The 24,360-nt window shown below is 49.4% G+C and overlaps 2 protein-coding genes across 2 annotated transcripts; both read left to right on the top strand.

Moving 5' to 3' along the window:
• Positions 1-1,081: 1,081 nt before the first annotated feature.
• Positions 1,082-8,447, top strand: LOC133533179 (lipase member H-B-like). Its single transcript, XM_061872139.1, has 6 exons — positions 1,082-1,154; positions 3,365-3,413; positions 5,089-5,198; positions 5,458-5,624; positions 5,722-5,870; positions 7,975-8,447. Exons 1-6 carry the CDS (start codon positions 1,082-1,084, stop codon positions 8,219-8,221), a joined length of 795 nt encoding a protein of 264 aa, XP_061728123.1. The 3' UTR covers positions 8,222-8,447.
• A 6,885-nt stretch (positions 8,448-15,332) lies between these two features.
• LOC133533178 (uncharacterized) lies at positions 15,333-18,504 on the top strand. Its single transcript, XM_061872137.1, has 3 exons — positions 15,333-16,382; positions 16,475-16,651; positions 16,765-18,504. The coding sequence occupies exons 1-3, from the start codon at positions 15,333-15,335 to the stop codon at positions 18,502-18,504; spliced, it is 2,967 nt and encodes a 988-aa protein (XP_061728121.1).
• The last annotated feature ends 5,856 nt before the right edge of the window (positions 18,505-24,360 follow it).

Here is a 24,360-nt window from a genome sequence, read left to right as displayed (position 1 = left end):
GGCCATGGCTCCGTCGTCGTCGCCAAAATGTTACATTAAAAGCATAATTATTAATAATCTAGATATTTAATCTTGTTGTTTATAAGATGACATTAAAATATATTCCAATTTTCATTTGACGTTGGCGTATAAAGGTTGTTACACAAAGGTATAAAATACCTAAGGCTTATTGTATATAATACTACACTTACCTCGTATTATCCCGCAACAAGTTGACCACCATTGGGAACCTCATTCAATTGTATACCGTATCCTCACTATCCTCAGGCAACTAATTCCAAATCCAACTGGTTTTTCAATGGCTGTGCGGCGCCTTATGGTGGTGTTAGATATTTTTTCTTATCACCTATTCGAAAAAGGGCTTTTTCTCCCTAGCAGGGGTGGGATTAAAGTGGCGTTTTCTTCCCTGCTAGGGGAGATCAAAGTGCCTCTTTTTGGTTCTAGGACACCTTTTTTTTGTATATTGAAAATGAATCTGAAAATGTAATGTAACTGAAATGGAACATGAACATGACCGTGAACATGAACCCATGAGAATCCTCCTTTGAGAAAATATGAAATGCAGCCTATGTGTCACAGGCTGGTAGCAAAATTATTTCCATCTTGGGCGTTAACACTTAAATCCTTCACTACTCTCGGGATTCTATTTTAGAATCCTTCGATTCGTTCAGGATTCAATGCACGCCCTCGTCGTAAATATAAAGATAAGATAAGAAGAATTTATTAGCACAAAAAGAACATAAATTATCATACACAAATTAATATATAAAGGAACAGAAAATTGTGCTATCAGGTCTTCAGTCAGCTTGAAAACTAAAATTAAAACTAGAACTAAAACTAAAACCAGAATTAGGAGGCACAAATATCTCGCCTTAAACGTTAAAATTTTTTACTCGCGACATAAAACCGAGGAATTGGCAATGAAATGAAACAGGGAAATTTACCTTGTAACGAAAATCATTATTGTTTTTGCAATCGGTGTGTCAAGGTGCTGATACCGGGAGTATAAATGCGTACAAGGAAAGTATAAAATGCATGATGTCGTGTGTGTGTGTCGCAATAATCCGGTCGTAGTCGCGCAATGTTCGTCGCCGTAATCGTGTGCCTGCTGGTGCTGGAAGCGAAGGGCTGCGGCGCTGATCCCGGTCAACACGGTAAGTTGGCACGCTCACTGCATAAGTATATGGTGACATGTGTATCCCACCAAAAACATTTCATGTAAAGTATCGGGAAGACTAACAGGCGCATATAGCTTTTACACTAAATGTTATCAGATCCCGTAGTAGGTACCATAAGACTTTTACTCTGTAAGTCCTAATTAGATCAGCTCTAACTCTATAAAGCCAACATCTTGGTCAAACAGTACGGCTTGCCGTTTCGTTACTGCCACGTGAACACTCCCGCGGTGGACTTGTAGGAGAGTCTCTTCTTGGGCCCTGGGCCCCATACATTTACGACTCTTCTCTTTCCGCACAAACACAAACTCTACAAAGTAGTACAGGTCTTTAAAATTCTGGAACTGTCATTACGGGATAATATTGTCCATATGACAGCATCTAAAGGCCAAGCCGTACTGTTTGACCAAGATATTGACTTTATAGATAGAGCTCATAAAGTTTGGACTTAAAAAGTAAGTTTTGGTACTACCCCAAAGGTTGTCTGGAAGAGATCGCTTCTTAGCGATAAGACCGCCTGTGTGTGTGACATAGCCTTAAATGTATTTCATTTTAGTAGTAGTAGCAGTAGTAAACTCTTTATTGTACAAAAACATTTTCTGTGTATTTTAACTGTATGGTGCACAATGATAGTTATTTACGATACAAATGCAGAAAATAGGAAATTCGCAACGAGTGGTGATAAATTTAAACACGACCGAAGGGAGTGTCTTAAATCGACACGAGTTGCGAATTACCTATTCGCACATGTATCTTATGGACAAGTCTGATAAATTGATAATATCGATACGAAAAAAAGTGCCAAAAATATGTATACACGACTTTATTGCCCATATATTAAGGTATACATATTTTGGCACATTTTCATACCGATATTTACAGACGTGACTGTACAACGTTTTACATGTGCTCGGAAAATGCTCATTCCTGCACGCGTGCTGGAAAGTAGCACCATATGTACTGTAATAATACATTTCGATGCTAGTGCGGAAAGTATGTCATTACTTAACGAGTACCGAGTTAAAGGAATAGCTGCTGAAACGCCTGTCAAAGAAGAGGCGTTTTTTCTTACTGCAAGCATGTTTCAAGTTTCCAAAGGCAACATTCGATATTGTTTTTATACAATTTAAATATACGATACGCAATTAATAAGTTCACTATTGACATCATATCCCGAGAATTTGTTCTCTGGTATAATCAAAACCCAAAATATGGAGTTCAAAAAGAATGACAAAGCGCTTCGCGAAAAGGAAGGTTTTATACTTTTACGACATGTCGTGATTCGTGAAGTTGTACCCTGACCACTAAACTCTGAGGCCGGAGACAGATACTAAGAAAGCATAATTTGACTGGTGATCTTGTACTCGTACACTTGTGTTGCTTAGGATGTGCCTAAAGGTCTGTTCCGTAAAGTCTACACTTTAAGATACCTACAAAACTTTCAGATTATCAAAATTTATATGCTATTTATACACGGTGTTTATTTAGTCACCTGCAATAATTTACGGGGTGAATATATAGTAGGTCATACTGACTTTTACTATGGGACCTACCCCGGAATCGCAAAAAAAAAATTGTCCGTTTCATACATTTTGGCTGTCTGACCTCGAAATTTTCTATGAATTACAAGTATCTCTTAAGTATTTAGTGTTTAGTAGTCGTAGTAGTATTTCTTTTTAGTTTAGCGTAGAAATAGGACATATACTCGAATTTAGCGTAAAAAACAGAGCCAAAAAAGATACTTGGATTTTAAAAACGCCAATATTTTGAAAAATACACATTATTTCAAATTTATTTTCAGTGAAAGATGCGTCTGAAACAAGATTCCAAATATCCAAAAATAAACCGATTTTGAAAATTTTGCAGTTACTTGTTTTCTGCTTAGGGCAGCCGAATACACTTTTCATCAGTCGCTACTCTCGTGAAATCTAGTGGCAATTAGCGGTTCTCCGTTATTTGACGCTATAGATGTCGACTACGAAAATGATAAGCGTTTTGGTAAGAAAACTGATGTATGGAGTAAGCAATCTATATTTACTTATTTCTCTATGCTTAGACTGTTGATTAGACTGCTCTTCGAATTGTTTTATCAATCAGATCCGGAAATCTCTCGTTTGGGTTAAATCATGGCCATAAAGCCAATTGACCGCCTTTCTGAATGAATTTGCTAAATGATTGCATGTTTTCAGATGCAAACTTGGATGTCAAACTCATCCCGAAACTTAGATTTTACTACAGGTAAGTAATAAGGCTCACATCTACAAGGTGTATCAAAAACAGTGGGGATCCGTTCAAGGGCATATATTCGGGATCGTGTTCTGTTTAGGAAAAAGTAGGTTTTTTTTTACACCAAAAAAGTTTTTTTTCTTTGATCGTTGAAGTCAAAGAAACCCAAGGAGGGTGAATCTTCGCGTCAAAAAATGTTTCTTCTGCTTCTTCGGATTCTCACTATTTTTGTTACACCTTTTTTAATACGGATTCGGGATTCGCAGGATTCACAGTGACCAAACAAATTACTAGTGGCTCTGTGAGCTGTAGACCTCGCGATAAGCTTAAAAAATATAAAAATTTAAAATATTTACTTTGTCGAGTCATTATCACAGCGAACTAACAATAGTGTTAAGTGCCATAGATACTGGCGCTTAAGTTCTTTATGCCAATTCCCGCCATTTTGAATATTTTCCAAAAAACGTAACCACAAAAAAATATCACAAAATTCACAATTTTCACACATTTTGTGAGCAGGGTCGGTAATTAGACAGATGCAGACAGCCTGCAGAGGAGAATATCCGGACATACGAACGCATGTCACCACTACACTTCATGAACATGGTCCAAAAACCAGCCGAAAAGAGAGTAAGGTCATAGATATGTATTGCAATGTATGTACTTCATGTCGTTCTATAGGCACCAAGCCGAATTCCATTGCAGAACTAAGATATTTGTATTTTAGTCAAAATGTCATAAGGTCATCACCCTTATTTTTTCCCAGGTAAGGCAATAGAATCCAAGTAAGTAAATGAATTGCTGCAAGTTAGATGTATGCGCGCCGCTGTGAGTGCGGCAAACCTTCAATACCTATCTAATGACCTCATTCTCAACTCTGTTGGTTACAGTGAAGAAATGGTTATCGTCCCATAGAAATTTGAATGTCGCGCTCTTTCTACTGACAAAGTTAAATAAATAAAGTTCGTTCACCGGCTATAACTCCACAATATTCTTGGATAATTCGGCCCGGACACAAAGCAAGGCCCCGGAGGCCCGGACTGGACGCAAGCGGCGCACGGCGCCCAGCCAGTCCGCAGCATGGTCAAGGTTGCCTACTGCTAGCGACATCTGCATATGTTGCCGAGTGGATGTTCTGTTTAAGGTTCCGTAGTCAACTAGGAACCCTTTTAATTTTGCCATGTCAATCTGTCTCCGTGATCGTTAGTTCTAGAGAGCTGAAATTTGACATGGATATTTTCTGTACGCCGAGAAAGTCGCAAAATACGCATATTAACTTAAAAAAAATAATTTTTCGTGTCAATCTTGCATGGGTATTTCTAAACGAATAAGGATCTTCATCCGTTGAGTTTTTTTGAAAAACTGTATTTACTGACGGGTTTTTTTTATTTTATTATACCAGTTGCCGCTATAATAGCTAGATGCTATGTGGGTCGCTAGTGACTCATGTTTACATTTTGAAGGAAGATTCCATCCGCGCAAAATTTATAATTAAATTTATTTTTTAGCCTTAGGTATTAATCTAATAATACCCTGCAGGTATTGTCTTATTTTTGGCTCCCTCAGTGGGGGTCATCCGGTCAATCAGGCGTCAGTAGTTGTACTCTTCTATAGATGACGCTAGTACTCTCGTGCTTTAGCTGGCTGATGGAATTATAAACTAAATGACATGTTATATCTCTCGCAGCGGCCTGGAGCACTATACGGAGCTGCCGCTAGAGGCCGCCGATGGGATCCTGGCCACCTCCTGGTACAACACCACGCGCACCACGCTGTTGTTCGTACACGGCTTCACAGGCGAGTCACCTTTACAGCTAACTGATTCTACATACTTTAATTCGTGCCTGCCCGGTGGAAGTCGGCAGTATTGCAATAAGATCACTGACCGCGTCACAAGTTAAGTTACGCCGTGGCCGTGATTGCATTCCAGCTTGCAACACCAACCAGTTCTTGTCGCATTGCCGTCACTCCGAGTGAGAAAGGCGAAAGAATCAAAAGACAGGGCAGTACTATTCACTCATGTTATTTGTATGTAACTATCTTGCGTCATGTCTAGAGCAAGCCGACGGGTCCGGCGGTGACGCAGTGGCAGGAGCTTTTCTGCGGCGCGGGGACTGCAACGTGGCTCTGTTGGACTGGCAGGGGCTGGCCGCTGCTGAGGCGCCCAGCCTTGCAGACTCCTACCTTAATTGGGCCGCTCCAACGCAAGAAAGGTACGAGTATGTTTATGATCATATTTTTTTCTAGTACTAAATGTGATCCAAATATTTATAGGAAACTCTACGCCAAGTTGAATCTCTCAAAGGTGTTATGTTGATAGTTGGGCGTTCGTCTGGCTGGAGCTCTGACGCGCCTGTCTGCGGCGGGGCTGGACCTGGAGCGCACGCAACTGGTGGGGCACTCGCTGGGCGCGCACGTGCTGGGTCTCGCCGGCAACGCGCTGCGGCTGCAGGGAGTTCTGTTGCCCTGGTAACTATCACAGCGGGGCCGGAGCGCACCAACTGGTGAGGCACTCGCTGGGCGTGCACGAGCCTGGCCGGCAATGCGAGCGAACTGTGTCTAAACTAAAACAACCAACCAATAAACCAATTCTTTCCTTTCATGCACACGTTGCATCGGATATCTCGGAATGTTTCCTTCTAAAAGCCTTTAATATAAATTTTGGAGCCGGTTTTCAGTTTCACTGGGATTTAATTAGTGATGTGCCGTTTCCGGGAAAATTTCCTAGGTGGAATTATTCTCGGAAACGTTCCCGGATTGCATCCAGGTACTTCGAAGGCTTAAAGTAATGCCGTATTTGACGACCAGTCTGGCCAAGTGGGTACTGCTTAGTGACCCTGCCTATGAAGCCGAAAGTTTGGGACTAAGTCGATTTGTGTAAGATTGTCCCCAAATATTTATTTATTTATTTAAAAATAAATCCAAAGTGGGGGCTGTTTTAAGCAAACCCACTTTTCAAGTCATTTTTTGCAGTTTACGGTTTATGGCTACTTGATTTTACTAAACGCAGTTACTTGTCATTATAGGTAGGATTCACTTAATCTATGTTTCAATATTCTCCTGTTTGGGGAATATTCCTGCGGACAGGACATACTCGACCTCTTGGGTCCTGACGTGTATGGCATTATAGGTCAGCAGGCTGGGATGGGTTGCGGGATTTTTACGCGTCCTACCCTTAGAAGCAGCTCTGCTTCTTTATGGATAATCCTGGCGACTGTGCGGAACTCATAGCTGACGCAATTATTCAGGGTATGAAATGCTTTGTTCCGAGCTCCCTAACGATAGGGACACACAACGACACGAGTCGGTGGTCGATCTCAGCCCTGGTTTGGTAAGTCTTGTGCTGAAGTCCACAAATCTAAGCGCGAGGCGTACCAGGCTTTGGTAGCCGCCAGTAGAGACAACAGATTCGAATGCCTCCGTATTAAAGAAGCGATATAATGCGCGTCTAGATCCTGCAAGAAACGTATTGCTGCAGAAAAGTTCCAACACATTTATAGAAATGGCGAGAGACTGGTAAGTCAGCCCGCTGAGCCCGCTTGAACTTATAATTTCCGTTCTCTCACCAAAGCTGTCCAGGGGAAGTTCTGTAAGGTCTCCCTACCTCTTTTCACAATCCTGATGACTCACTGGCTCAGTCTGCAAAAGAGAAAGCGGATCTTTTGTGTTCTCTTTTTGCGGACCCACCATCCCGCGTTGTGAGCACTTTATGCCCGAGGTCCACATCACTCAAAGCGTAGTAATGCGTGCACTTTTTGCTCTCGATGTCAATAAGTCCAGTGGGCCCGATGGTATACCCGCTATTGTGTCAAAAACATGCGCTCCAGAGCTAGCATCGGTTTTAAACGCTTCTTTTTTCGCTTTCATAATACTGCTCAGGTAAATGCCCGTCATCCTGGAGGACTGCTTGGGTCCACCCAATTTATTGGTGATCCCGATCTCACAGTCGGTTTGGAACCTCTCAATCTTCGGAGAGACGTTGGCACTCTGTGCCTGTTCTACCGTCTGTACAACGGGGAATATTCTGAAGAACTTTTGAATTGGTGCCACCGTCGCATTTTTATCACCGCACCTCCCGCCAAAGAAACAATGTACATCCTCACTTGCTCGACACGTGGCAAACCAAGAACAAGCTGGCATCTCGCTCGTTTTTGCCCAGAACGTGCAAGTTGTGGACTTTCAAGTTCGGAGGTGTTTCTCATAAGTGGCTCCTCCGATGTTGCATATGTCCATGGGCGGCGATGACTGCTTACTATCAGGCGGCTCGTCTGCTCATTTACTGCCGTAATAAAAAAATAAAAACAGGGGAAATTTCTATGGGAATATAAATGCTAAGTTTGTAATTACAGAATGTTAAGGTTAAGGTAATTATATTATTTAAGTATCTGCTTTGTGTATATAATTGCAATTTAAATTTCGTACGCCTAAACGGCTCATCATGGCTGATGTACATAATTCATATTACCTAATTTACTGTCACCTGTGATGACGAAATAAATAAAATTGAATTGAATCAGGATTACTATCTCTCTATTACCTATAGTGTCCAATAACCACACATGTTGTGGCGCAGGATAACGGCACTGGACCCAGCGAGCGCGGCGTTCGAGGGCAAGCCGGCGGCGGGGCGCCTGCACGCAGGCTCAGCGGCGGTGGTGGTCGCGGTGCACTCCGACCCCGGCGGCTACGGCGCCCGGCGCGCGATGGGGACGGCGGACTTCTGGCCCAACTACCGCGTCGGCGCCGTGCAGCCCGGCTGCCCCAAGAGTAGGGGGCAGAGGTTCTCACCTGAAGGCAAGTCTGGGCATCATTTTTTTTAACTTTGTGTGTATATAAGGTACTAAAACGTTCGGAAAATTTTAAGTAGAAAGTTAGAGGTAATCCACTTTGAATGCATTGGATCTTGAGAGGCAAACATTTTACCCCTTGAAGTTATTATTTTAGCTTATACCCGTTTGACTTTCATCCTTCATAGACCTGTAGTGGCTGTAGTTAGATGGCTGAAAGAACCTGGCCAGCATTCACCGAAAATTCAAAATATTTTAGATTACTCTGGCGGTGCTGCCACGGGATGAATACTGTTTCAGTACAAATAACGACAATATAATGAAAGAGAGCATTTTCTTCAGATTTGTGTAGCCACAACCGCAGCTGGCAGCTGCTGGCGGAGGCGCTGGCGCGGCCCGGCGCGCTGCTCGGCTGCCGAGCGCGCTCCTTCCGCGAGTGGAAGAATTACTCCACAGCCCAGAGGAACGTTTCTACTCTGGACTTGGACGCCTACGGGAAGACAGTGTAAGTTGTTGTTAATGTTGACGCGCTCCTGCTGCAAGTGGATGACCTACGCCGATTCGCAGAGAACGCCACCACCTGAACGTCTACAGGAAGTTAGATAGTGTAAGTTGCCCCATAGGTAGGTATGCATATTTGCAGACATTTCATACTGTATGTAGCTATTGTTGATTTTGCAATAAAATCGAGATTTTACAGCAGTTACAACTGACAACGTCTTTATAATGTCCATCTCAACATCAATGTTAAGACAATAAGATCGTATATCACCTCGCCTGATGCTTACTCACCTCTGCTTTTAATGACTGTATGGTTTGTATGATGATATGAATGTGTTTATGTTACAGTGTTCCGGGCAACTACTACTTCTCGACGAGCAGTGAGCCGCCATACGGTCTCGGCGAGAACGGCCTCTAATTAAAGATAAAGATAGTTTATTATTCAAGTAGGCATATTACAATGCGCTTATGAAAGTCAAATAAAGCTACACCGGCTCTAATCCTACACCTCTGACCCGAGCAGATTTAAATCCCCCCTCAATTGGAGGAGGGTATCCCAATATGGACCGGCAAGAAACTCGGCGGGACACATCTTTTCAAAACATTACATCTTAATAATTAACATGCCTTAAATAAGAAAATATACAATTTAGATTACTATAGAAATCATGCAAATACATACAGTAGCTAATTTTCTTTATAGAAATTTGATTCAAAATACATGTCTTATCAAATCATACAAATAATCTTTCAGAAAACATATCGAATTCTTACTAAAGAAAAGGAACATAAAAGCTTATAATATAAGGAAATGAAAATATGCATAATTCGTGTAGTATATCCGTAGCAAACGAATCTAAGCGGACGAGGTGTCCATAATGATCTGAACACATTTTTATTGTCAATATGGTAATAACCTAACACTTCGTCCGCTTAGCTAGTTCTACTGACTCAGCGAAAGAAACATGGAAGACTAACTTCAAACAAAAAGTGGGCCCACAATTAAAATACTTACGCAATACTCATAACGGACCAATTACAGCTCGTTAAAGTTTAGGTAGACCATAAACGACCTGTTATCTTGGACGAAACTTCGTTTGACCATGATTAGTCAATTTAAACCACCCATACGACTGGTCTATTATTAAACGACGCGCTGTGATAGGCTGTTGCGTTGTAACTTGAAAATACATGACAATGGAAACCCACTCTAAGTAAACGGTTTCATGCAATATTAATAGAACATGTTAGAAATGAAATATTTTTGTATGATAATTTATTATTTTATTACAAAGTGAATTTGTTCGTTTGTCGCACGTGTTTAAATTAAAGGCAAGGAAATGGCAAATGAATACATTGTAACGATCATCTTATAAGGCACCTGCGATGTTAAGTGACACAGCAATATGTCAGGTAGCAATTATTGTAAATTTGATCTGAATACTAGAACATCATTTAGCCGTACTTGTTAAATATATTATTTGAAATTTTCTTACCACGACTGTGAAATCGGGCCGCCATTTGCGAACCAAACAGCTCCGCGGCACAATGTTGACGCCCCGCACGCTGCGGCACAATTTGTGTGGGGTCATTTTGCAGAGCTAGTTCGTCATCTATGTTTATTATCAATCGCTGTAAACACATATATACTTAATACTAAATATACCCGATATTATATATCGTGAACGAACACGTAGAATTTAGTTGTTGCTCTAGCAGTAAATACGAGTGCCTAACTAAAACCAACACTCTTAACTGACCATTTGATTAAGACATAACAAGAGCTTGTAATTTTTTTTGTTTTCGATATAAGCATTTATAACCGACGTTATTTTTCTTTACCCTCCTGACCACACTACTCCTCAAGTTCCTCAACCCACTTACTGAGTCGTAGCTCCCAGAAAACATTTTCTGTGTTCTCTGATATGTTCTTCAGTCTAAAAATTACTCTAGTGTTTTACTTCTTCGTTTTGCCTATTACACTTTTTTTTAGGATTCCGTACTACTGTGCAAACAACAAATGCAGTAATCAGTAATCACACTTGAAAAGTCATGCAATTGTTTATCTTGTTCTCATTGAATAAGTTCTTAATTTAAACGATTTTTCTAGTAGGTACTGCCCTTACGATAAGCAGGGCAGCGTCTGTTTGTCCTTCCGAGAATTAGCTCTGTGCCTACTGTAAAAATATTGCCTACACTTAACTCGCCCTCGTCTACACTTTGAACAATAATAGGGTCTCTGAAACTCACTACCAATAAATATTTAAGTCTTCATGGCATAATCCAATACAGCAAAACAAGGTACTACTGCCTCCATCTAACGACAACCAGCGGGACCACAACACACAATCCAGTGGGCAACAAATGTCGCTAGGTATAGCTGTATCTATAACTTAGTATCTGAAAAGATACTACTGACGCCATCTAGTCACGAACAGCGGGACCACAACACACATCCAGTGGGCAACAGATGTCGCTAGCAGCATCCATAATCCATAACCAAAGGAATTTGAAATACTTAGACCTCTAAGTAAAATTAGAAGCCACAGTAAAATTTACTGCCATCTTTCGACATTTGACTTTGATCCTTATTCTTTTACTGATATGTGTTAAATATGTTACAAATCAAAAAGTGGCCGCATTTACTAGAACATAGGCCAAAGGCGCCATCGCTCGAAAAGATGCCGCCATACCTAACACAGTATATCATGAAAGAATAAGGATCAAAGTCGAATGGCGTTCTAAAAGTTTTAACCATGTGTCGAAAGATGGCAGTAAATTTGCTGTGGCTGTAATTTTTTTTTTTTTTTTTTACAATGCACCTCTATTTCAAATTTGTAATGTAATGTAACGTATGGTTACATTGAAATTCATGAATTGCATTGCTTGTGTTAAGAAACCAAATTTCACCCACTTATGTATGGGCTGTCGTGGCGCAGTCTGCGCAGCGCAGCTGTACTTGATCAGCTGTTTGATTGACCAAACGACTGAGAAGGACGAGCTAAACGTCTCCTTGTACAAATTTTTTTCCTTAATATTACTGTTTGTTTTTTATTTATTTTTTGTTTGAGTCCGCTAGATGGCGCTGATCGTTCATATCGCCCGAAATAGATCGCGCTGTTAAAAATTTTCTACAAATAACCCAGCCGTTCGACGAATAGAGTGGTTAGGTAAGGTTCGGAGTTAGGTTAGGTTTTGAGTTAGGTTAGGTTTTGAGTTAGGTTAGGTTTTGAGTTAGGTTAGGTTTTGAGTTAGGTTAGGTTTTGAGTTAGGTTAGGTTTTGAGTTAGGTTAGGTTTTGAGTTAGGTTAGGTTTTGAGTTAGGTTAGGTTTTGAGTTAGGTTAGGTTTTGAGTTAGGTTAGGTTTTGAGTTAGGTTAGGTTTTGAGTTAGGTTAGGTTTTGAGTTAGGTTAGGTTTTGAGTTAGGTTAGGTTTTGAGTTAGGTTAGGTTTTGAGTTAGGTTAGGTTTTGAGTTAGGTTAGGTTTTGAGTTAGGTTAGGTTTTGAGTTAGGTTAGGTTTTGAGTTAGGTTAGGTTTTGAGTTAGGTTAGGTTTTGAGTATAGATGAGGGTCTACAGTATCTGAGGTTTTTTCGTGAGGTGTATTAGAGCGATTTCGGTGATTTTTGGTATTTAGATAAAAACAATTTTTGGCTATCCATTCCGGTTATCGAAACGGCTCTATCTTGACGACTTGGCGATTTTTTTGGACTTTTCTTGTTTCTGATTAGGAACGATTTTTGTGCGGTTTTTGTATTTCATTAAAAATTTGTATCTTCTTTTTCTTTCTTTTTTGTTCTTGGTTTTAGGCCTCAAAATTTTCATTTCTTTTCTTCTTTCTTGTCCTGTTTTTCTTGCAACGCTGGGACATCCGGTTCCGGAGTTGCAAGCGAAACAATTCTTTGTTTTGAAGTTTTGAAACTTGTATTAATTTTCGGAAAAAATTCGTATCTTCTTTTTTCTTCTTTTGTCCACTTTTTTAGTGATACGGTTTATTAGAAGAAGGTTAATAGCTGTCTGTTGCCGGTCCAATAATAATTTTTTGACATCAGAGTCAAAAGTTATTAAGGATTATACAGATTGCTATTCTCGTTTTTGCGGCGTTGCCAACTACACGACATAAGTTTGTCGATTTTTCGAAAAAGTTGCTGTTTGAACCCGAGAAGCTAGAGTTCGGGCTTTTCGGGATTTGGATAGGGGAGATAAAACTCCATATAACTATCCTTGTTCCGAAAACTTTGGACAACTGGAAGGGGGTAAATTAATTTTTATTCCTCAATTCCGTAACTTTGTCGAGGGTGACACGGATCACCCTTGACCGTTTTTGCGGAAAACGTTTCTGCGTTCGCCTCCTCCATGGGTGTGGAGGGGGAAACTCCGGATCCGGGTGGGGATAAAGGAGAGGAAGGGGGGGAGTCGAGAAAAAGGGGGGTAACCAGTCCTCTAAGGGAATGGGGGCCAATATGGTGTCCCAAAGGGAGGTTAGCTCAGAAATGAGCCAGGATGGTGATGACTCCGAAAGGGGGTACATTGGTGGGGGGGATGCTTCCCCCACCCCTACTCGGGGGAAATTTTGGGCAGGCAAAAAGACGGTAAGACGCCTCTCAGAGTCGTCTTCTGACGAATGGGGCAGTGTCGTGGGGACTGACGGAGCGAGGAGCGTTAGCCAGGAGGAAATGGGGGATAAAAGGGGAAGAAGGGAAAAAAGGACCAGGGATGACCCTGACCCAGACAGTGAAGGCGAGACTCCGGTGCGCAAAGTTAGCACTTCCCGCCGGGGCCGAGGCAAAGGGCACTATACGGGGCTTAGCGCTGCCAAAAAGCAGCTAGAGGATGTTGGGACTGACACGGAGACGGAGGCCCCCTACAGTCCCAAACCTAGACGAAACACGGGCAGGCAGTCGCGAAGCCCAGTACGAAGCCCTGTACAAAGCCCGGTACACATGGAGGAAACGTCAGGAGAGTTTGAAACGCCTGGTGGCCGCATCAGGGCCTGTGCGCAGGAAATAATGAGTGATGCGGCCAAAAGCAAGAATTTAAAGGGCGATATATGGGGCAGAATTAACTCCGCGTGCAGGGAGTTAATGAATCTTGCAGATTCGCTCGGGGAGTCGGAGGTTGTCCGCGCACTGAAAGCGGACAACGATAGAATGCGGAAGGAGCTGGGGCAGCTCCGTCTGGAAACCAAAGCGCTGCGCAAGGCCTTCTCGGAGCGCAAGCAGACGGAGCCAATCAGGGCAGGGACGGAGACGCAAACCCTTCTCGAGGAATTGGGCAAAATCATGGAGGTCCGCCTGGGGAGCTTCCAGAGGGAAATGTTCCAATCCCTGGGGAACATGGTGAATGCCCGCCTCGAGAGTGTGGAGGGACGACTGCCGCCGGAGCCCATCCGCCGGCCAATGCTGGCTGCCGACAGGAGGAGGATCCGGGAGAGTGCGGGTCAAGGAATGGACGTGGTAACGGCGGAGCACCACGTTAACGAGCCTAGTGCCCCAAGGCTGGACAAAAGAAGCAGGGGGGTATCCCAATCGGCCTCCCCAACGACGGCTAGCCAACCAGCAAGGGAGGCGCCCCGTGCGGCAGTAGTGCCCCAGCTGCCCCAGACGCAGGTCGGGCAGACCCAACCCAGGCCGGTACCCACACCGAGGGTTAAAAAACCAGTGGTCCCTGCTCCTAGGGCACCCAAGAAACCGACTCGACCGAGCATGCCGCCACCTGCGCCGCCTGCACCCCCACGAAGCGAATGGACCACGGTGGTCAAAAAGGGCAAGGCCAAGGGCAAGAGCCCTGCCCCTCCCCAGCCCCCAAAAAAGGCGGCCCCAAAACTAGTGGCCCCAACCATGGCGGCGGTCGTAGTGGCCCTTAAGCCTGACGCCCAAACCAGCTACAGGGCCGTCATGGAAAAGGCCACCACGCTGAAACTGGCCGAGCTTGGTGTCGACCACCTTAAGGTCCGCAGGACGGCAACAGGGACGCGTATTATTGAGGTCCCCGGGGCACAGAGCGGACAGGCCGCCGACAACCTGGCTGAGCGACTCCGGAGCCTGGTAGGTGACATGGCTGATGTCTACAGACCAGTCAAGAAGGCGGAAATCAAGATTTCCGGATTTGACGAGTCCGTCACGCCGGAAACCCTGAAGAAAGAGGTTGCCGCTAGAGGTAGATGCCAGGAGGACCAGATATCGGTGGGAGCGATAAGGATGGCGGCCAACGGGACTGGCTCGGTCATCCTGCGCTGCCCACTGACGGCGGCCAAGGTGGTCGTCACGGCGGGGCGAATAGTGGTTGGGTGGTCGGCGGCCCGAGTGGAGGCCTTGGAACAGTTGCCCCTGCGCTGCTACCGCTGCATGGGGACGGGGCATACTAGGCCTCTGTGCCCGTCCCCGGTAGATAGGGGCGAGTGGTGCTACAGGTGTAGCAAACCGGGCCACAAAAGCCTGGCCTGCGCCGCGTCGGCCCCCTGGTGCGCCGTGTGCCACCATGCTGGGCTAAAGGCGGGGCACGTGATGGGAGGAAAGGCCTGCACCCCCCCACCAATTAAAGGGAAGGAGACATATGCTGCCAGCCCTGCAGCTCTCGCTGCCGCTGCGGTTGCCTCCCGGGAAGCACCTCATAACCGGACGGATCCCCAGGCAATGGAAAGTTAATGCCTCCGTTGCAGGATATTGAGGTGCTTCAGTGCAACCTGAATCATGCCGCGCGTGCGCAGGACTTAATGATTCAGCACATGGCAGAATGGGAGGTTGCGGCATCGGTGGTGGCGGAGCCGTACTTTGTCCCCCAGCAGGCGAACTGGGTGGGCGACAGATGTGGCTCGGTGGCCACGGTAGCCATAGTGGCACCAATGGGGGGAGGCCTGCCCCTCTCCAGAGTCTCAAGCGGCCCTGGTTATGTGGTGGCTAAATTGGGGGACATCGTGTTAGTGGGCGTTTACTTCTCCCCCAATAGGCCACTGCATGAATTCGAGGCCTATCTGGAGAGGCTCGGGCGGGCGGTGGCTGGCGCGGCTCCCTCCCCCATAATGGTCCTGGGGGATCTCAACGCCAAGTGCGCTGCCTGGGGCTCCCCTAGGACCAACCCCAGGGGGACCGTGCTCCTCGAGTGGTTGGTCGGGCTGGGGCTTGAAGTGGTCAACCGGGGCACAGCCAATACGTGCGTGCGCCTGGCGGGGGGGTCTATCATCGACGTGACATTGGCCTCCCCAGCGGCGGCAACACGCATTGCGGACTGGCGGGTCCTGGAAGACACGGAGACCCTCTCTGACCACGTATACATCAGAATGAGGGTCTCCAGAGCCCGGCATGGCCAACAACCAGGTCCGGCGAGGGGCACGGGGAGATCTCTGAGGTGGAGTCTGGCCACCCTGGATCGGGAGGCGGCCAGAGAGGCGGCCATGGTGGAAGCCAGATGGGGGCGTCAAATGCCAGAGGAAGCCAATGTGGACAATATGGCCCTTGGCTTCCGTGCTTCCCTCACACGGGCATGCGACGCCTCAATGAGGAGAGCGGGGCCTCCGCGGAGGAGAAAGGCGACGTATTGGTGGTGTCCGGAAGTGGCCGCTCTCCGGGCTACCAGTAATGCCGCGAGACGGCAATTTACACGCTGTCGAAGGAGGCGGCACACCCAGGAGGAGCTGGATGCATACCACCTGGCGCTGAATGAGGCCAAGAAGGCCCTCAACCTTGCCATCGCCAAGGCAAAGGACGCGGCGCACGGGGCCTTTTTGGCCTCTTTAGACGGGGACCCATGGGGACGGCCTTATAAACTTGTAAGAAAAAGCTTCGTCAGGCCGCCCCCATGGATGCCATGGACATGGGGACCCTCCGGGGTATCTTAGAAGGCCTGTTCCCTCCAGCCCCAGAGTTCGCTCCTCCTGCAATGGTGGTCCCCAGGGAGGAGGAGCCCCTGGATCCTGAGGAGGTGCCCCTCGTAACCGAGGGCGAAATGGCCCGTGTCGCCCATAGGGTTAGGGCCTGCAAGAAAGCCCCTGGCCCAGACGGGGTCCATGGCAGGGTCCTACCTATTGTAATGGAGCACCTTGGAGACTGTCTCCAATCCATCTTTAACCGGTGCCTTAGGGATGGACAGTTTCCAAGGTGCTGGAAAGAGGGAATAGTGTGCCTCCTCCGGAAGGAGGCCAGGCCGGCGGACTCCCCATCCGGGTGGAGGCCAATAGTCCTGTTGGACGAGGCGGGGAAGATGCTGGAACGCATATTGGCGTCAAGAATAAACCGACACTACAGGAGACGGGCCCCAATCTCACTGGGCGCCAATATGGGTTCCGAAGCGGCAGGTCCACGATGGACGCATTGGGGGCACTTCGGGCCTTCCGTGAGAATGCTCTAAAGAAAGGGGAGGGTACCATTGCGGTGTCTCTGGACATCGCCAACGCATTCGGTACCCTCCCGTACTCGGTGATACGGGAGGCCCTGAGGTACCACGAGGTGCCCCCATACTTGAGGCGAGTTGTAGACCACTACCTGTCAGACAGGGTGGTGGTCTGCAACACGCCTGATGGGAGGTTGGAAAGGCGGATGGCCTGCGGTGTTCCCCAGGGGTCGGTGCTTGGACCCCTGTTGTGGAACATCGGCTTCGACTGGGCCATCCGAGCAGAACTGCTCCCCCGGATGGCCCTCATGTGTTACGCCGATGACACGATGGTGGCCATTCGGGGTAAGGACCTGGAGGAGGCAATGCGGAGGGCGGAAGTGGCGGCGGACCTCATGATTCTTAGGATCCGCCTCCTAGGACTGAGGGTCTCCCTCGCAAAGACTGACGCGATAGTCTTTGCGAGGAGAGGTTGGAGGGTGCCCACCGGTGCTTCCCTCAGAATAGCTGGCGGGGATGTTCAGGTGAGGCCCCATATAAAGTACCTCGGCCTCACGCTGGACAGGAGGTGGAACTTCGGGGAGCACTTCCGCCAAATTGCTCCCCGGGTAGTGACGGCGGCGTCGGAGATGGGCCGGCTGCTGCCCAACGTGGGAGGACCCTCGCACGTGTGCCGACGCCTCTACGCAGGAGTGGCGCGCTCAATGGCTCTTTATGGGGCCCCGATCTGGGCCGATAAACTAAACCAAGAGAACAAGGCCCTACTGCGAAGGCCCCAGAGAGTCATTGCCATACGAGTGTGCAGGGCGTATGTGTCAGTGAGCTGGGCGGCAGCGTGCGTGTTGGCGGGCACCTCACCATGGGAGCTGGATGCTGAGGTGCTCGCTGACGCGCACAGACGGAGGGTCAGGAGCAGGGAGACAGGCGACTTTCCTGCTCCTGAAGAAGTCAGGGAGGCACGCAGAACGGCGCAGAGGAGGTTGCGTGGAAAGTGGAAGGTGGACCTGGAGAATTCCCCCTATGGAACCTACACCATAGGGGCAGTTCTCCCGTCGCTAGACCGATGGCTGGACCGGACGCACGGCAGGGTTGGATACAGACTGGTGCAGGTACTGACCGGACACGGATGCTTCGGTCACTACCTGCACAGGATCGGTCGCGAGCCTACCCAATCCTGCCATCAATGTGACGAGACGGACGACACCGCCCAGCACACCCTGCAGGTGTGCAGCCGCTGGGTGGTGGAGCGGAGCGCGCTGGTGGCAGCCATCGGGACAAATGATCTCTCGCTGCACAGCGTCGTGGCGGCCATGTTGGACAGCGAGAGATCCTGGGAGGCGGTGACCTCCTTTTGTGACGCGGTTGTCTCGCAAAAGGAGGTCGAGGAGCGGGAGCGCGAGGAGGACCCAAACGCGCTCCCGATCAGGCGAAGACGAATGGGCAGGAGACTTAGGCGGTTCGCCATTGCGAACCGCGCTATACCTCAGTAGGGCAGCGGGCGAGGGACCCGCACAACACGGCCCTACATGGGAGGGGGGAGAGTCAGTTATGCGTTTGCTGACTCTCCCCAAACTGGTGTGAAGTCCCGGTTCATCCGAGTCGGGACCGCCGGGGGGGTGCTGAGGTGACATGCTTGCGAGCCCCCAGCACCCCCCTTAACGGCATGGACGGAAACGCCGCAGGGGAGGTTAGTGGGTATTCTCCTCCTCTCCCTCTGAATAGCAGAGGGGTTTACGGAAGGAGCGAGTCCCACATACCGCCCCCCCAATGGGCTTCCCTCGCCCGGGGGGCGATGATGCGTAAATGCATTCACCCCTGCGAAAACAAAAAAAAAAAAAAAAAAAAAGGTTAGGTTTTGAGTTAGGTTAGGTTTTGAGTTAGGTTAGGTTTTGAGTTAGGTTAGGTTTTGAGTTAGGTTAGGTTTTGAGTTAGGTTAGGTTTTGAGTTAGGTTAGGTTTTGAGTTAGGTTAGGTTTTGAGTTAGGTTAGGTTTTGGTAGTTTAGGTTAGGTTAGGTTGGAGTTAGGTTAGGTTTTGAGTTAGGTTAGGTTTGGTTAGGTTAGGTTTTGAGTTAGGTTAGGTTTTGAGTGAGGTTAGGTTTTGAGTTAGGTTAGGTTTTGAGTTAGGTTAGGTTTGAGTTAGGTTAGGTTTTGAGTTAGGTTAGGTTTTGAGTTAGGTTAGGTTTTGAGTTAGGTTAGGTTTTGAGTTAGGTTAGGTTTTGAGTTAGGTTAGGTTTTGAGTTAGGTTAGGGTTTGAGTTAGGTTAGGTTTTGAGTTAGGTTAGGTTAGGTTAGGTTAGGTTAGGTTAGGTTAGGTTAGGTTGGGGTGCAAGGGCTGGTAGACCTCCTCGTGGTGCACCCTGGGAGGGGGAGGACAGACGCTCAGTTGCGCGCTTTCTGTCCTTCCTCTGCTAACTACCAGTCGCAGTCGTGTCGCAGTTGAGCTTGCTCCTGCGTTGGCTTCAGTGCCGTGTTTCGTTGTCTAGCTGCTCCGGTCATACCTCAGTTCCACCTGAGGTGGCAGCGGACGCAGTCGTCGTCCAGTGGTCAATACCATTGGGCTGTGGTGGTCATGCGATGTCGTGCGAACATCGTCAAACCGCAAACTGGCCCGTTGGTGCCAGGAGCGGGGGCCGCCTTCCTTGAGGGTGGGGGCCTGCGAGGAAGAAAACCTCTATAAAAAATTACCCATGGTGAGGGCAACGGTTGACTTAGGTCAGCTGTTGGCCAACTCGTAACCTGGCCCGCGGGGCCGGCACGAGGGTCGCTGGCGTTAGACAGGGACCGCGAGGATGGAAACCTCTATAAAAACCACCTAGGGCGGCGGGGTGCTGCTAGCTTCGGGGAAGAAGTTAGTGGTGCAGACACGGTCACCGTCGGCCGAGCCGTTATCCTGGGGTAGGTGCTGGTCATGTGTTAGGCCTACCTTGAGACCGGCGGTCTTGCCTTAATTGGCTGGGCCAAGGGGAGAAAACCCCAATAAAAATCCACAACTCTTGGCGTGAGGGTTCTCCGCGTCGGGATGCTCTTCGGAGCGGCTGGAGTGTTTACCAGTCACTTAGAGACCAAACTGTGATACCGCCCGACCTCACAGCGTTAATAGGGCCACTGTTTGGGTATTGGGAATCTCTGCCCCTGTGGAGCTGTATTTCTTCCCTACTCGTGGGATTTTTATGGACGAATTAACAGAAACCTTTCAAAACGGCCCTTCTCAGGGCCAAACCTCAAACGGTCCTTCTCAGGACCAAACCCCAAACGGCCCTTCTCAGGGCCAAACCTCTGAAGATAGGACACGGGTGAGGACGCCTGTTGTCCGGGTGGAGCGCATGGTGCTCAGGTCGCGTTCAACGACCCCTAAAGCGCCTGAAGAGAAGACAGTGGACAAAGCTAGCTGTGGCCTTACGGAGACGGACGACCAGTCTGACACAGGTAGCCTCATCACAGTGCGTTCACAGTCAGCACAGGGACGATGCGGATTCAGACTCGGCTATGAGCTGTAGCTCGATGGACGAGAGCAGGTTTTGGCGGAAGCGCAAAACTAACCCTGACAGCTCGGGTTCAGATGCCGAAACAAAAAGAGGCCGCGGCAGGCCTCCTACTACAGGGCAATACGTCGGCCTCGCCAAAACGAAGGAGGAGCTGAACCGCGCCAAAAGAGAGGAGCTCCGCCTTAGGGCGGAAGAAGAGGCAGCCGGTCTCGCGCAGTCGCTCTCGATTCGCAGCCAGCCTGGCAGCGGCAGGAGAGTAGCGAGCCTGCTGCAAGACGAGGAGGAACACACTGTGGGCTCTCTGATCGAGCAGGTGAAGACCAGCCTGAGGACAATTGATTTGGTGGCCTCAAAGTCCTCAAATCTAAAGGGCACCTTTGTAAAAGCCCTCAATGAAGCCGCCACGTCCATAGGAGTTGCTTTCGAGGAGATCAAAAATCGAACGTCCTCGGAGGAATCGCGGCGACTGCAGGCGCAAAACAACCGTCTGCGAGCGGAACTGAAGGAGCTCCGCTCCGAAATGGAGCAGCTCAGAGCAGAACTCCGGGCTCAATTTAGAAGACAATCCCCGGTGCCGTCTCCGCCGAAGGAGCAGGCGCAGCCCGCCCGTTCCCCCGAGCGTCCCAACATGGACGATATGGTGCGTGCCGTGACGGCTCAAGTGGGCTGATGCTTGACGCACGGTTTGGAGCTCTCGAGCTGGAGGGTAGGCTCCTGCCGGCCCAACCAATGCGGCCCCCGTTGGCTGCTGACAGGCGACGACAAGCCGCACAGGCGGCTTCACAAGAATTAGCGGCGGGGCCAGCGCCCGCAACTAAGACGACTGTAGGTGGACCCAAGTCGCCTTCAACCTCCACTCCGAGGCGAGGCCCTCCGAATCTCACTGAAGAGCCCCAAAAGGGCAGTAAAACGAAAGGGAAGGGAAAAGGGAAGAAGAGCGTGGCCCCAACAGCGGCCAAGGCCACTACAAAACCCATCTTCTCCCTCAACCTCAGCTCCCCCTCCCCAGCCATCAGTCCCTGCGTCCGTGAACGAAGGCTGGAATGTGGTGACCCGAGGCAAGAAGAAGGCGACGGCAAAATCGCGCCTAACGTCCAAGCCAGCGCCGCAGCGCCAAAAGGCCACCAAGCCTAAGCCGCGTAAACTCCGCCCGCCTCGCTCGGAGGCGGTAGTTCTGACGCTGCACCCGGACGCTGAAGGAAAAGGCGTAACGTACGCGCAGGTGCTTTCCAGGGCGAAGAAAACATTGACCTGGAGCAGCTAGGCATTACTGCCATAAAATTTAAGCGGGCAGCCACTGGCGCGAGAGTCCTTGAACTGCCAGGTGCAGCCAATGGTGAGAAGGCCGACTCGCTGGCAAAAGAGCTGGCTGAAAAGCTGGGGGAGGACATAGTTCGAGTCTCCAGGCCGGTAAAGTGCGCGGAGTTGCGCCTCACGGAGCTCGACGATTCGGTGTCGCCTGGCGAGGTTGTCGCAGCGGTCGCTAAAGTCGGCGGCTGCGCAGAGGACCAGATTAAGGCAGGAGAAATCCGCCAAGATGCCTCCGGCCTTGGTACAATCTGGCTTCGCTGCCCGATCACGGCAGCCAAAAAGGTGGTGGAAGCTGACCGTGGGCGAATCCGGGTAGGATGGGTCCGTGCCGCAGTGAAGCTGCTCGATCAGCGTCCCATGCGGTGCTACAAGTGCCTCGAAAAGGGCCACGTTAGGGCACAATGCACCGGCGACGCTGATCGCACTGATCTGTGTTATCACTGTGGCAAACCCGGCCACAAAGCAGCTGGCTGTTCTGCGTCACCACACTGCGTTGTCTGCGAAAGTGCAGGTAAAAAGGCGGACCATAGGCTGGGCTCTAAGGCTTGTCTAGCTCCTGGCCCGAAGCGAAGAGAAAGAAGGCTGAAACTGGCTCTCGGGCCATATCCCAGCCTTCCCAGCCATCCAACAGCAGGTTGGACGCTCCGGAGGAGGATCGAATGGCCACTGATTAATATGGCCACTCGGGTGCTTCAGGCGAATCTCAACCGCTGTGCCAGGGCCCAGGACCTGTTGTTCAATCCCTGGCGCAGTGGAGGATAGGTGTTGCTGTGGTGGCAGAGCCTTACTCGATCCCTCCCCGCGATGATTGGGTGGGTGATTTGGTCGGTTCCGTGGCCCTTGTGGTAAGAACGGCGACTGGTGGTTTGCCGCTCACTAATGTCATCAGGGGAAGGGGATACGTGGGGGCCCTTTGCGGTGAAACTTTCTACATCGCAACGTATTTTGCGCCCAACCGCCAGCGCCGCCGCCGCCGTCTGGTCGAATTCGAGCAGTTCCTGGACGAATAGGGGCTCGAGTTGCTCAACTCCATCCACGTCCGGTCATCGTTGCTGGGGACTTCAATGCCAAATCCACGGCTTGGGGTTGTCCGCGGACCGACGCGCGAGGTGCGACCCTGGAAGAATGGGCTGTGGCGATGGGCTTGGCAGTTATAAACCAGGGAACGGCAGACACGTGCGTGCGACAACGGGGCGGCTCCATTGTGGATATCACATTCGCCAGCGTCGCCCTGGCGCGCCGTGTCCAAAGTTGGGAGGTCATGGTGGGGGTGGAGACGTTGTCGGACCATCGCTACATACGGTTCGACGTCGCCACTCCTTCACTGACCCCAGACAACTTAGGTCGGATTGGTCCGGTCGGGGGTGGCCCAAGATGGGCCCTCACTAAACTTGACCGCGAACTGCTCAAGGAGGCGGTTATCATTCAGGCCTGGTTGCCCGTACAGGAGGAGGCTGTTGCGGTAGAGGAGGAAGCTTCCTGGCTCCGGGAGGCCATGACACACGTTTGTGACGCGGCGATGCCCCGGGCCAAGCCCCTACCGCCAAGAACATCAGTGTACTGGTGGTCCGCCGAGCTCGCGCAGATGCGCGAGGGCTGCATAGCCGCGCGGCGCCAGTACATGCGTCAGAGAAGGCGTAGGAGAACTGATGCGGATGAGGAGCGCCGCCTGTACGATATTTACAAGGCGTCCAGATCGGAGTTTGTGGTGGCCATAGGTCAGGCGATTGAGGCGAGTCGTGCCGAGTTCTTGGAGACCCTTAATGCTGATCCATGGGGGAGGCCATACAAACTCGTCCGGAGCAAGCTGCGCCCATGGGAACCTCCGCTAACCCAATCGCTCCAGCCGGAGCTGGTGAGCCGCGTGGTGGAGACGCTATCCCCGAAAGGAGGCCCCATCTACCGCCTACCATGGCGCCGCCAATTGGGGGATCAGGAGAGGAGGAAGAGGTCCCAGCAGTGACACCCGCTGAGCTCCACGCGGCGGTGTTTCGGCTCCGTGCCAAGAACACGGCCCCCGGGCCTGATGGCATTCCAGGCCGTGCTTGGGTCCTGGCCATGGACGCCCTAGGGCCAAGACTGTTGAGGCTCCTGACCGCGTGTTTGGAGCAGGGCCTCTTCCCAAAAGACTGGAAGACTGGGAAGCTTGTGCTGTTGCGTAAACCCGGGCGGCCGGCCGACTCTCCGTCTGGTTACCGTCCAATAGTCTTACTTGATGAGGTGGGCAAGCTCTTTGAGCGGATAATTGCAGCTCGCCTCATCAAGCATCTGGAGCGCGTGGGGCCAAATCTTGCCGACTACCAGTTCGGCTTTCGTGGCGGCCCGCTCGACGGTAGACGCCATATTGCGGGTTCAGGAGATGGCCAAGGAGGCTGTATCCCAGGGCAGGGTTGTCTTGGCGGTGTCATTAGACATCTCCAATGCCTTCAACACCCTGCCCTGGGAAACCGTAAAGGAGGCGCTGCGCTACCACAAGGTGCCCCCACACTTGTCGCGAATTATAGCCGCCTACCTCAACGAGAGAGCCGTAGTCTGGCCAGGGCGGCAAGAC

This window comes from Cydia pomonella, unplaced genomic scaffold (assembly GCF_033807575.1).
Source record: "Cydia pomonella isolate Wapato2018A unplaced genomic scaffold, ilCydPomo1 PGA_scaffold_107, whole genome shotgun sequence".
NCBI classification, from domain to species: Eukaryota; Metazoa; Arthropoda; class Insecta; order Lepidoptera; family Tortricidae; genus Cydia; species Cydia pomonella.
Note: the sequence above shows the minus strand (reverse complement) of the source record. Positions and strands in the feature narration are given on the sequence as shown.